The sequence below is a fragment of the Protopterus annectens genome, chromosome 6.part1 (genome assembly GCF_019279795.1).
Source record: "Protopterus annectens isolate FY-2018-M chromosome 6.part1, PAN1.0, whole genome shotgun sequence".
NCBI classification, from domain to species: Eukaryota; Metazoa; Chordata; order Ceratodontiformes; family Protopteridae; genus Protopterus; species Protopterus annectens.
In genome coordinates, this window is record NC_056738.1 from 321872049 (window position 1) to 321884307 (window position 12259).

Below are 12259 nucleotides of genomic sequence, written 5' to 3' on the forward strand. Positions count from 1 at the left end.
GTCTGGATCACCTCATCGGTTTCTCTTCCTTACCCTTTGGACTATCCACTGCACCAAGTGTTTATAGTGTGTCTAGCTCCAGTTACAGATCCTTGCAGGCTATTAGGTATCCACGTTTTTTTCTTAATAAATATGCAGAGTCTTTTTCAAAATGTCAAGAATCTCTCTCTTGAGTGAGAGATCTCTTGCACAAGCTGGGATTCCAAGATAACATTAAAAAGTCTTTCTTGACTTCCTCACACAGGATTGTGTTCCTCAGATGTCAGCTAGACACATCAGCTCAAAGAGCTTTTCTTCCACAGGAAAAATTAGAGCTTTGTTTAGATCTATTTCTAAGCTTTTCCACTCAGACTTCAGTCACTGCAAGGGAATACCTCAGGATTTTGGGCATCATGTCATCTATGATTCTCATGATACCTCTGGCAAGTCTCTGCATGAGAAATATAAAGTGTGTCTGAAATCTCTTTGATTCCAGCATTAAGACACTTTATCTTTTCAGATCCCAGTTACTGGGGTTTGTCAAAAAGGAAACTTTTTGGCAGAGACACTGGTTATCATTAAATTCAGGTTTCCCATTCTCCCTCCCTGTTCCAAAGCAGTAAGAAACCACAGATGTTTCGGACTTTGCTTAGGGAGAAGTTTCAGGAAGGATGAAAGTGCAGGGGATGTGGGACATATAGGACAGACACAAGCACATAAATATCAAGGAGATGCTTGTCTTGATCAAGACACTTTACTCTCTGAATCCTCATTGGTCCATGGGACCCACTTCAAGTGGTTACAGACAGTACCACAGTCATGTGGTGCATCAACAAGCAAAGGGGAACCAGCACTGCATAAGTGGATAGTTTGGCTGTACTTCAAACACACAGGGTCTTTAAACCCAGCTGATGCCCATAAAGATTAAGGTGCTTGCACTGCTGATGAGGTTAATCTAAAGGCCGAAACATGCATGTCCACAGCAAGTGGGATTTCACTTTATTGGCCTGAATGTAACCATAAAGACCTAAAAAAGTAAAAAAAAAAGTCATGGACATTCAAAAGTCATGTAACTGAAACACTTACTGTCCTGAAAGGATCATTTGCATATATCCCATGGGCCTCTACTACAGGAGGTTTAAGGCATCACCCAGTGAAAACTTTAGCTTGTTTGAGTTTTTCTCATGGTTTTTACCGAATGGTTTGCCTGTGTATCCTTTTTACCCTTGGCTAGGGATGTCAGTTGTGATATTTTGCAGGTCACTTAATCTTTATGGGCATCAGCTGGGTTTAAAGACCCTGTGATTTTAAGCTATAGTCAGATTATCCACTTATGATATACTGAGAAGTTTAATGCAGAGGCTGAAATGTGCATGAGGCTGAAATGTGCATGTTTATCACTAGCTGTGTTTGGTTTTATTGGCCTGGGTATAACCTTAAATATTTAAAAAGAAAAAAAAGACCCTGCTTTTGAGAAGCCACTTAACTTAGCAAGTAAAACAAAAGGCTTTGACATACAAAAGCCATGTATATGAAACACTTCATGTCCTCCAGGGGTCATTTGCAAATATCCCATGGGCCCATACCTCACAACTGGACAGATTTTTGCCTCATATTGTCGGTCTATTTCTCATAAAATTGTGGTTTTCTGCCAAAACATTGATGGTTGAAGTCAGAAAATAAAAACAGACATTTTAGTTTCAGACTTTATCATCTTCTTTCGGCTGTTTCCGTTAGGGGTCGCCACAGCAGCTCATCTGTTTCCATTTCTTCCTGTCCTCTGCATCTTGCTCTGCCACACCAACCACCTGCATGTCCTCTCTCACCACATCCATAAACCTTATCTTAGGCCTTCCTCTTTTCCTGTTACCTGGTAGCTTCATCTTTAGCATCTTTTTCCCAATATACTCAGCATCCCTCCTCAGCACATGTCCAAACCTACGTAATATTGCCTCTCTGGCTTTGTCTCCAAACCTTCCAACCTGGGCTGACCCTCTAATATACTTATTCCTAATCCTGTCCACCCTCGTCACACCCAGTGCAAATCGTAACATCTTTAACTCTGTCACATCCAGCTCAAACTCCTGCCTTTTTGTCAATGCCACTGTCTCCAACCCATATAACATAGCTGGTCTCACTACTCTCTTGTAGACCTTCCCTTTCACTCTTACTGGTACTAGTCTGTCACAAATCACTCCTGACACTCTTCTCCACCCACTCCATCCTGCCTGTACTCTCTTCTTCACCTCTTTTCCACACTCACCATTACTCTGAACTATTGATCCCAAGTATTTAAACTCATCACATTCACCACCTCTACTCCTTGCATCCTTACAATTCCTCTATCCTCTCTCTCATTCACACACATATATTCTGTCTTAGTCCTGCTGAACTTCATTCCTCTTCTCTCTAGAGCATCTCTCTATCGCTCCAGGGTCTCCACCACCTGTTCACTACTCTCACTACAGATAACAATGTCATCTGCAAACATCATAGTCCACAGGGACTCCTGTCTGATTTCGCCTGTCAACCTGTCCATCACCATTGCAAACAAGAAAGGGCTCAGAGCTGATCCTTGATGTAATCCCACCTCCACCTTAAACGCATTCGTCACTCCCACCGCAGACCTCACCGCTGTCACACTACCCTCGTATATATCCTGTACCACTCTTGCATACTTCTCTGACACTCCCTACTTCCTCATACAATACCACAACTCCTCCCTAGGCACCCTGTCATATGCTTTCTCTAAGTCTACAAAAACACAATGCAACCCCTTCTGACCTTCTCTGTACTTCTCCATCAACACGCTCAGAGCAAACATCGCATCTGTAGTGCTCTTTCCCAGCATGAAACCATACTGCTGACAACTAATCATCACGTCCCTTCTTAACCTTGCTTCCACTACTCTTTCCCATAACTTCATGCTGTGACTGATCAATTTAATCCCTCTGTAGTTACTACAGCTCTGCACATCACCCTTGTTCTTAAAAATCGGTACCAAAACACTTTTTCTCCATTCCTCAGGCATCCTCTCACTTTCCAATATTTCCTTAAACAATCTGGTTAAAAACTCTACTGCCATTTCACCTAAACACCTCCATGCTTCCACAGGTATGGCATCTGGACCAACAGCCTTTCTATTCTTCATCCTCTTCATAGCTATCCTTACTTCCTCCTTGCTAATCCATTGTACTTCATGATTCACTATCCCCACATCATCCAACCTTCCCTCCCTCTCATTCTCTTCAGTCATCAACTCATCAAAGTACTCTTTCCATCTCCTCAACACACTCTCCTTGCTTGTGAGTATGTTTCCCTCATTATTATTTATCACATTTACCTGCTGCACATCCTTCCTAGCTCAGTCTTTCTGTCTAGCCAATCGGTACAGGTCCTTTTCTCCCTCCTTAGTGTCCAACCTTTCATACAACTCTTCATATGCCTTATCCTTAGCCTTTGCCACCTCTCTTTTTGCCATGCACCTCATCTCCTTATACTCCTGTCTACTATCTTCATCTCTCTGACAATCCCACTTCTTCTTTGCCACCGTCTTTCTCTGTATACTCTCCTGTATTTCCTCATTCCACCACCATGTCTCCTTGTCGTCCTTCCACTGTCCAGATGTCATAACAAGCACCTTTCTAGCTGTCTCCCTTACTAGCTCTGCTGTAGTTACCCAGCTATTTGGTAACTCTTTACTGCCACCCAGTGCCTGTCTTAACTCATCCCTGAACTCCACCTCACAATTACCCTTTTTCAATTTCCACCATTTGATCCTTGGTACTGCTGTCACACTCCTCCTCCTCGTCTTGATCACCAACGCCATCCTACAAACCACCATCCTATGCTGCCTAACTACACTTTTCCCGGCCACTACTTTACAGTCTCCAATCTCCTACAAATTGGCCTTCCTACATAAGATATAATCCACCTGTGTGCATCTTCCTCCACTCTTGTATGTCATCCTATGCTCCTCCCTCTTGTTAAAATATGTATTAACCACAGCCATGTCCATCCTTTTCACAAAATCCACTACCATCTGACCTTCTGCATTCCTTTGTTTAACACCATACCTACCCATCACTTCCTCATCCCCACTGTTCCCTTCACCAACATGCCCATTGAAATCTGCTCCAATCACTACTCTCTCACCCTTGGGTACAGTCATCACCACTTCATCTAACTCACTCCAAAATCTTTCTTTCTCATCCACTGTACACCCAACTTGTGGAGCATATGCACTAACAACATTCATCATTACACCATCAATTTCCAGCTTCATAAACATCACTCTATCTGACACTCTTTTCACCTCCAAAACACTCTTAGCATACTGTTCCTTCAGGATAACTCCTACGCCATTTCTCCTCCCATCCACACCATGATAAAACAATTTGAACCAACCTCCTATACACCTAGCCTTACTCCCCTTCCATCTGGTCTCTTGCACACACAGTATAACAACCTTCCTTCTGTCCATCATATCGGCGAGCTCTTTCCCTATACCAGTCATACTGCCAACATTCAAAGTTCCAACCCTCACTACCACAGTCATAGCCTTTCTCCTCTCTTCCTGCCTTTGACCATGCCTTCCACCTCTTCTCCTCCTTCGGCCAACAGTAGCCCAATTTCCACCAGCACCCTGTTGGCTAACAGTACTGGTGGCAGTCATTGTTAACTCGGGCATCGACTGATCCGGTATGTAAATATTTACTGGTGTCCACATTAATTATTTGGCGAAGTTTTACGCCGGATGCCCTGCCTGACGCAACCCTCCCCGTTTATGCAGGTTTGGGACTGGCACAAAGAAATGCACTGGCTTCTGCATCCCCAGTAGCTGGGTTAGTTTCAGACTTTATAGAAAATTCATGCTTATGCAAAACCTGGAATTCTATCAACTTTCTAAGTTTGTAAGAGTAATATTTAAAAAGCATCCCTATTTTTGGCCCTTTGTCCCCCGTTATTTGTGTCTTTGTCCAGATTTCTTACTCTGTGAGGTTGAGAAGTATACGTGCGCCTCCACAATGGGAGACTTAAGGTATCACACAGTGAAAACTCTAGCTTGTCTGGGTTTTCTTTGCAATGTATGTATGTATATATATATATATATATATATATATATATATATATATATATATATATATATATATATATATGGGTCTACTGCCGTAGATCGAAATTACACTATTTCGAAATACAATAGTAGTGTCCCACTAACGCGAAAGTGGACTTCAACGAAAGTGCACTTTTGCTAAAGTCACTAGAACAAACGAAGGGTTATGGCTTGGGTTATGGATAGTGGATAGCTAGTAGGGCTATCCACTATCCTTAATCCAAGCCCTAACACTAAGGTCCGTGACTACCGCATCACAGTGAACTAAATTGTATTTCCTCCACTGAGCAGTAGTTACAGACCTATTTCCTGTACTGTGGTGCGGTAGTCACGGACCTTAGGGTTAGGGCTTGGGTTAAGGATAGTGGATAGCCCTTCTAGCTATCCACTATCCTTAACCCAAGCCCTAACTCTAAGGTCCGTGACTACCGCACCACAGTGCAGGAAATTGTATTTCCTCCACTGAGTAGTAGTTACGGACCTATTTCCTGTACTGTGGTGCAGTCATCACAGACCTTAGGGTTAGGGCTTGGGTTAAGGATAGTGGATAGTGGATAGCCCTACTAGCTATCTACTATCCTTAACCCAAGCCCTAACCCTAAGGTCCATCACTACCGCACCACAGTGCAGGAAATGTCCCGTTTGAGTTAGTGACTTTCTCAAAAGTGCACTTTTGTTGAAGTGCACTTTCGCGTTAGTGGGACACTACTATCCTATTTCGAAATAGTGTAATTTTGATCTATGGTAGTAGACCCATACATATATATATATATATATATATATATATATATATATATATATATATATATATATATATAGATATATATATATATATATATATGTACATGTTTATGTATTTGTATATGTGCAAGACCTTTTTTAGGCCCTGTTACACATCTACTTGATTGCTGTGTAAAAGAATATGAGTGGGGACTATCAAACAGTAAATCATAAGTTTTCAGTTTTGGGGAGTCAAACATTGACTGGGATTTAGAAAGGTTACCACTAGTGATAAGCTTTGTTTACCACTGGCAATAACCATTTCTGATTCAGAGACTACCCTACCACTGTGTTTGCCTTGAAGAGGTGCAGCACTTGTTATGGGCTGACTCCATGGACTACTGCAAATGGTAGTGAGGCATTCTAGGGGAGTGGTGTACTCCAGTTAGCCATGTGGTCTCCTGCAGAATCACTCGACTGCATAAGTGAGCTCAGCTGGCCAGGCCGAGTTAATTAACTTGGCCAAAAATTTGCATTCACTCATTACTCTTAGGGGGTGACATCCCATTTGATGTAAGTGCTGGGGAGTTTAGCAGGCAGACAGTAGTATGGGGTGTACATGTGTGTGACTACAATTATATGCAGATGGATGAGTGGTCAAAGGTGTGTGTGTGTGTGTGTGTGTGTGTGTGTGTGTGTGTGTGTGTGTGTGTGTGTGTGTGTGTGTGTGTGTCCTTGAGTGTGATGGAATGGGGGGTGTTCTGTGTGTGCATGAATTTATGAACTTGTGTGTGTGTGTGTGTGTGTGTGTGTGTGTGTGTGTGTGTGTGTGTGTGTGTCTGCCTGTGTGTGTGTGTCTGCGTGTTTGAGTATGTGTGTATGTGAGGGGAGTGACTGACATAGCACTAATCATTCCAAGACTATTGAGCAAATCTTACAATTTGGCGGAGACACAATTCACCAGGGATACTCCACCAAAATTAGCAAATTATTCAAACAGTAGTTTTGCAGTACAAAAGACATATGAGCTCAGGGTAACACAAGACACCAGGGATGATTTTGAAAAATTAAACTAATGTAATTAAAAAAAAATAATAGAACAGTTTTGTGCACAAAAGACATATGAGGGGCACAAGACACCAAGGGTTTAAATAGACAGGGTGAAAAGCTTCAAACCCTGTGCCTTTGATACACAAAGCAACTTGACAACAGTATATTTTTGTATTCCTCTGTACCACCTCTAGACATGAGGCACACTCTATAAATTTTATTTTAAGTTACTGAAAATACATTATATCAATTCTGGGCAAAAAGCTTCAAACCGTTTGGTATGGAAAGCAGCTCCTTAACACTCAGAGCTTTTGTTTTCTACACCAATTGAGCGGGCTTGAATTGGGCTATGTTTTGCGAACTGCAAGAAGTATGAAACTCTTTAAAGCCTGGCATTGTTGACTCATTGTAATTGTCTGTGAGATATGAGGAACATAGCAGGAGCAAAGTCAGGGACAGTTGTGAAGGATGGAGGTATGTCCAGATTAATGGATACTGTACCTTTAAATGGCCATGCTGAAGAAAGCTGAAAGAAACACTGGATGAAACAAGGCAGATTTTCTAACTACTGCTTCTAGACCCTTAAAAAAAATTAATAGGGCAGTAGGTGTAGCATCGTAATGCATTTTCTGAATAACAAGAAGAATGAAAACTGTAAAGTGTGGCATTATTGACGGGCTGTAATTATCTCTGATTTATAGGAAACATCAGGGATGCTGTATCAATGTAATGACAGGTAAGTGTGTATGTGTGTATGTATATGCACATAGTTTTGGAAGAATGTTTGAGAAGGTGCGTGTGTTAATCTGATGCATGGGCCACCAAAAGTACTTACTGCAGAAAAGTTCTAATTAGCTCTAGCGGTAATTACCAGTGAACTAGAGACATGTAAATTAGCTGATAATGAGGTCTTTCCTCATTGCAGCTAACATGTCTCTGATTGGTATTTTCCATGATCGCAGAAAAAGTCTCTTTTGGCCACAGTTCTTACGCCCTGCATTGAGACTCTTTGTGAGTCCCAACAATTGTCTTTAATGTTAAAATGTTCTTTCTGTATGAGACTTTCTTCTACCACTTCAGATCTGCTGAGAATCTGTAATCTCTGCCATTCAAGATCCCCAGATAATATAAGGGGCAGATTGTATAATTTTTGCAGGGTGGGGTTTTGTTCCAAAAAATTTACTTCTGAATGTATTTCTTGTATAAAAAGATTGTGGTAAATCTTTTGGTTCTAGGTAAGCGTTGAATAAGATGTACATTATTTAATTTGTTTCCACAAATTCTGTTACCATATTATTTCTTTTCCCCTGTCACTTGATTTACAAAGCAAGTATTTTGACCCCCTATACTTGTTTTAAGCGTCTACAGTGAAGTATTGTAGACATATTGCTGTTTTTATTATAAGGCATTTTGAAAAGATGAAAGGCTTAATTTGAGATCTCCATTTCTTTTGAGATATATATTTAGGATTTTGTTTTGCCAAAAAATCTGAATGTAAAATTACCATTTCTGACTACTGTTTTGACAGTTTTAGATAAATGTGATTTTGCAAAGCAGGTTTTTATCTTGCAAAAACTGATGCACAAGGTTTCTAATGTGTTAAAGTGTGAAATACAACTATTCATTTTTTTTCCTTTAGGAACTAATAAAGCAGAAGAGGAAAATTTGATTCAGGAGTGGTTCATTCTTGTGAATAAGAAGAATGCTTTAATTAGAAGGCAGGATCAACTATACATTTTGTGAGTAGACCAGTATTCCTTTCTTCCTGTTAAAATGCCCTCCTTTTAGTTTTCTACTTACTTTTCACTCATGAGCATGGGAAGAAGCATGCAAATGTGCAGTACTCTGGTTTATACTTTATTATTCTACCTGCTGACCATAAAGAAGTGACTTCACAAACAAGTGCATAATTTTTGATGTTGTCTCTTCTATATGTTCCTCAATGGATGGGTCTTCGGATTCGACTTCAGGCACTTTAGACTTTGTATCCAAAGCGCAGGCTCCTCCCCTTGCCCATATTCTCCTCCTGCCTCTGAAGTTACTTCATATCTCGTCTGCCGCTTGTTCAAACAGTCATGGTCTTCATTGCACAGGCTTACCTTAGCTAAGTACTGATCTTTGATGTTTTTCTACTGCCAATCATTAGCGGACCGGAGTTCCGCTGTGGCGACATCTAACCGGGAAAAGCCGAAAGACACAACAACTCGTGCTAGGAGTTAGTATCCTTTGTTTCTCCTTGCCTTGTAGTTAAATAACTGTTAGCAATGAAGTTAAAGTTGTTAATCTGATGTTGTTATTTTATTCTTTCCTCAACAGTTGAGTTTGGATCCGATCCTCATATCCGACACGGCCACTTCTTCCAGATCGTAGAATGCTTAAACTCCTGAGCTCCTCCCTTTACCCATAATGCTGTAGCCACCTAATGTACTTCAGATCTCATTTGCTGCTATAGCGATCGGTTGTAGATTGTGAGCTGTCGAGCTTTGAGTATATCTGTCTTGTTGGTTAGTAAGTTTAACTTTCTCAAACGTTTTCTTTAATATCTATAGTAGTAGTCTCTTCTTGCTTTATATATATATATGTTTTCCTTGTACTTTTAATAGTATTTATACCATTGCTGGTAGTCCTATTCCTTTTTGTTTATAGTACTTTTGCAGTACTTCTTAAATTACTTGTTGTTGTTGTGTCTTTCGGCTTTTCCCGGTTAGGGGTCGCCACAGTGGAACTCCGGTCCGCTAATGATTGGCAGTTGATTTTTACGTGCCGAGTTGCCAGCCCTGACGCACAACCTTCAACGAAGGTACGCCCATTCACGTATGTCTCCACGCAGAACACGCTCTAACTGAGAATCGAACCGGACAGCGTCTTACTGTGAGGCGACAACGCTACCACAGCACCACCACCGCGGATAGTACTTCTTAAATTACTATTGTTGGTAAGTCTTTCTCTCTCTTTTCTCTTAAAAAAAAAAAAAAAAACACTTTCCTTTTTTGATTCCATTTTCCCTTTCAACATGTCTGGCAAGCTGTCCAGCTTTAAGAAATGTGTGGGCATAAAATCCCTAATTTAGACACCCACATTGAATGTGTATATTGTCTGGGCCCTAAGCATCTAGACGCACAGTGTGATATTTGTAAGGGATTCAACTGCTGTGCTCTTATTGATAGAACAAACTGATTCTTAGAGGCTTACGTCCCTGCAAATATCCTTGTACAGCTACTGGAGCTCAAACCTCAAAAAGACAATAAAAGAAGGGCGACTCTTTGGCTAAAGAGTCTCTTAAGAGATCCCAGCATCTATTTTCTGCTTCAGCTTCTTCAGCTCTATCTTTGGAGCCTCCAACTAAACTTGTACAAAAATCAGACCTGGTAGTGTCGGATCCAAAATATCATCCTGGATCCATTCTCCTTCCTTGGTCTCGGAGCCGATGACATCCAGGCTCCCTTCACCCTTTGTTGAACAGTCTCCAAGATGTCATTCGAGGTCTTGTTCTACTGCTTCCTTTGTTTGGTCTTCCAGGAACCTGTCCAGAGCAGATGTGGATAGGATGATGAGGAAGTTTCTCAGGATGCAAATTCAAATGAGAGTCTTGTAGAGCCACACCTCCATTTTTAGCTCCTTCTCCAATTCAGTTTCAGAGCTGTCAGATCCAGACTCCTTAGGGTCATCATTCACGGGTCCGAAGATGTTGGCCTCTTTGACTCCAATGGTTTCTTTGAGCTGTCCGGCCCTGAGTACCTTGGATCTGGAAGATTCTGGATGTTGAAGTGTCGGTGCCAGTTCCGAGGTGTTGGATTCGACTCCGAAGTTGTCAGAGCCATCTGTTTCCCTCGGAATGTTGGCTTTAGATAGCTTGGCTGCAACTCCCTCCTCAGGGTGGGGGGGTGTTGCATGTAGGTCAGCAGGAACTGACAATCCACAAGTCTGCCTTGTTGAATCCTTCTGCTTCTGATTATCTTAGGCACTATGCTTTTGAGATAGTGGAGAGAGTATTGTCTTTAGAGTTTAGACAACTCTGTCCACATCAGATGTGAATTCTCTATCTCATTTGATTTTGCGTCCAGAACCTCATTCATCCATTCTGCATGGACAGCCAGCCCGAACCAATATCCAGGCTACCCAGGGTATCATTATTTCTTCCAATACCTCCATGGAGCATCCCGCTGAGGAGGTCCCTCAGAAGAGAACATGCAAAAGGAGACACTTAGACTATCCAAAGAGTCAGTCATTGAAGACACTGATTTTAATGAGGGGGAAGGGTCCCCTGATCACCAACTGATGATGTCTCCTTTGGAGACATCTTAGAGCTACTCAAACAAAGAGGTGGTTGGTCCCCCGATAACCCTTCCCAAGAGGAATCTGTGTTTCTGGAGGCCTTCAGGTCTGGCCTGTATACTTCCTGGGTGACTCTGCCCACTGATGAGCACATAGATTTAGTCTCTCAACAGGCATGGAAGGAACCAGACACAGCTGAACCTATACCCAACAGACTAGACAGGATCCTTGTGCCACCTAAATATCGACCACACTGGAGTAAAGGAGTACTTGTTGATGCCATGGATGTAGCGGTAGTCACTAGAAAGGAACTGGCAGTGAAAGTTCCTCTGTCCACATGCTAACAGGGAGTCTAAAGCACTGGACAGATTTGGGAAGCATGTCTGTGCTTCAGTGACTTTCATTCTTAGGTTGCTGAATTATTATCACATTTCACAAGGCTTCAGAGAGATTTGATCAGGGAGCTTTCCAGATCTCTCTCTGGGATCATATCCTGTGAGGAAGGGAGTACCATTTCCTCGCAGCTGGCTACCCTTCAGTCTTCTTCTAATTCATCCATGAGACTTATCTCTCCTGCCTTTGAGAGTCCCTCATAGGCAGCGGGTTCAGGCACTTCCATTAAGAAATATACCTAGCTTGTGTAATTTTACAGAACCCTTCAGATCTTCATTTGTCAATGCAGCCTTTAATGGAACCTCATTGTTTGGCCCCAAAATGAAAGACACACTGTCTAGGTGTGAACAGGAAGGGAAAACCCTGTCTACTGTAGGTGTACATTTTTTTTACTCCTCAACAGTCCCTTTCTAGAAACCAACAAGGTGGTAGAAAAATGTGGTTCAAGAAGTCCCAGGGTCCCTTTCAAGATATACATGGAGAGAGTTTCCCCAGGGGCATTGTGGCATTCAAATGGAGAATGCTGTCCCCATGGCAGAGGTGGTCCACATAGTCAATGTTCTAGAGATTCCTTCTCAGACAGATCCTATCAGCACTCCTGAATGGAGGCATGACTGTCCATATCTGGAGGCAGTTGGTGGTCATCTGTCCCTTTACGGGAGGGTCTGGTTAGAAATCACAGAAGATTCATAATTGCAGAGGATAATATCCAGAGGTTATATCATA

General features: G+C 41.9%; 1 protein-coding gene across 2 annotated transcripts in view; it reads left to right on the plus strand.

The window, feature by feature from the left end:
* The window catches only part of LOC122805531, a 2823268-nt gene that overhangs the window by 2247782 nt on the left and 563227 nt on the right, over positions 1 to 12259 (plus strand). For both annotated transcript variants that reach the window (XM_044075738.1, XM_044075739.1), the window contains one exon: positions 8505 to 8604. In XM_044075738.1, coding sequence (XP_043931673.1) covers positions 8505 to 8604 — 100 coding nt within the window. The remainder of the gene's footprint in view (positions 1 to 8504; positions 8605 to 12259) is intronic.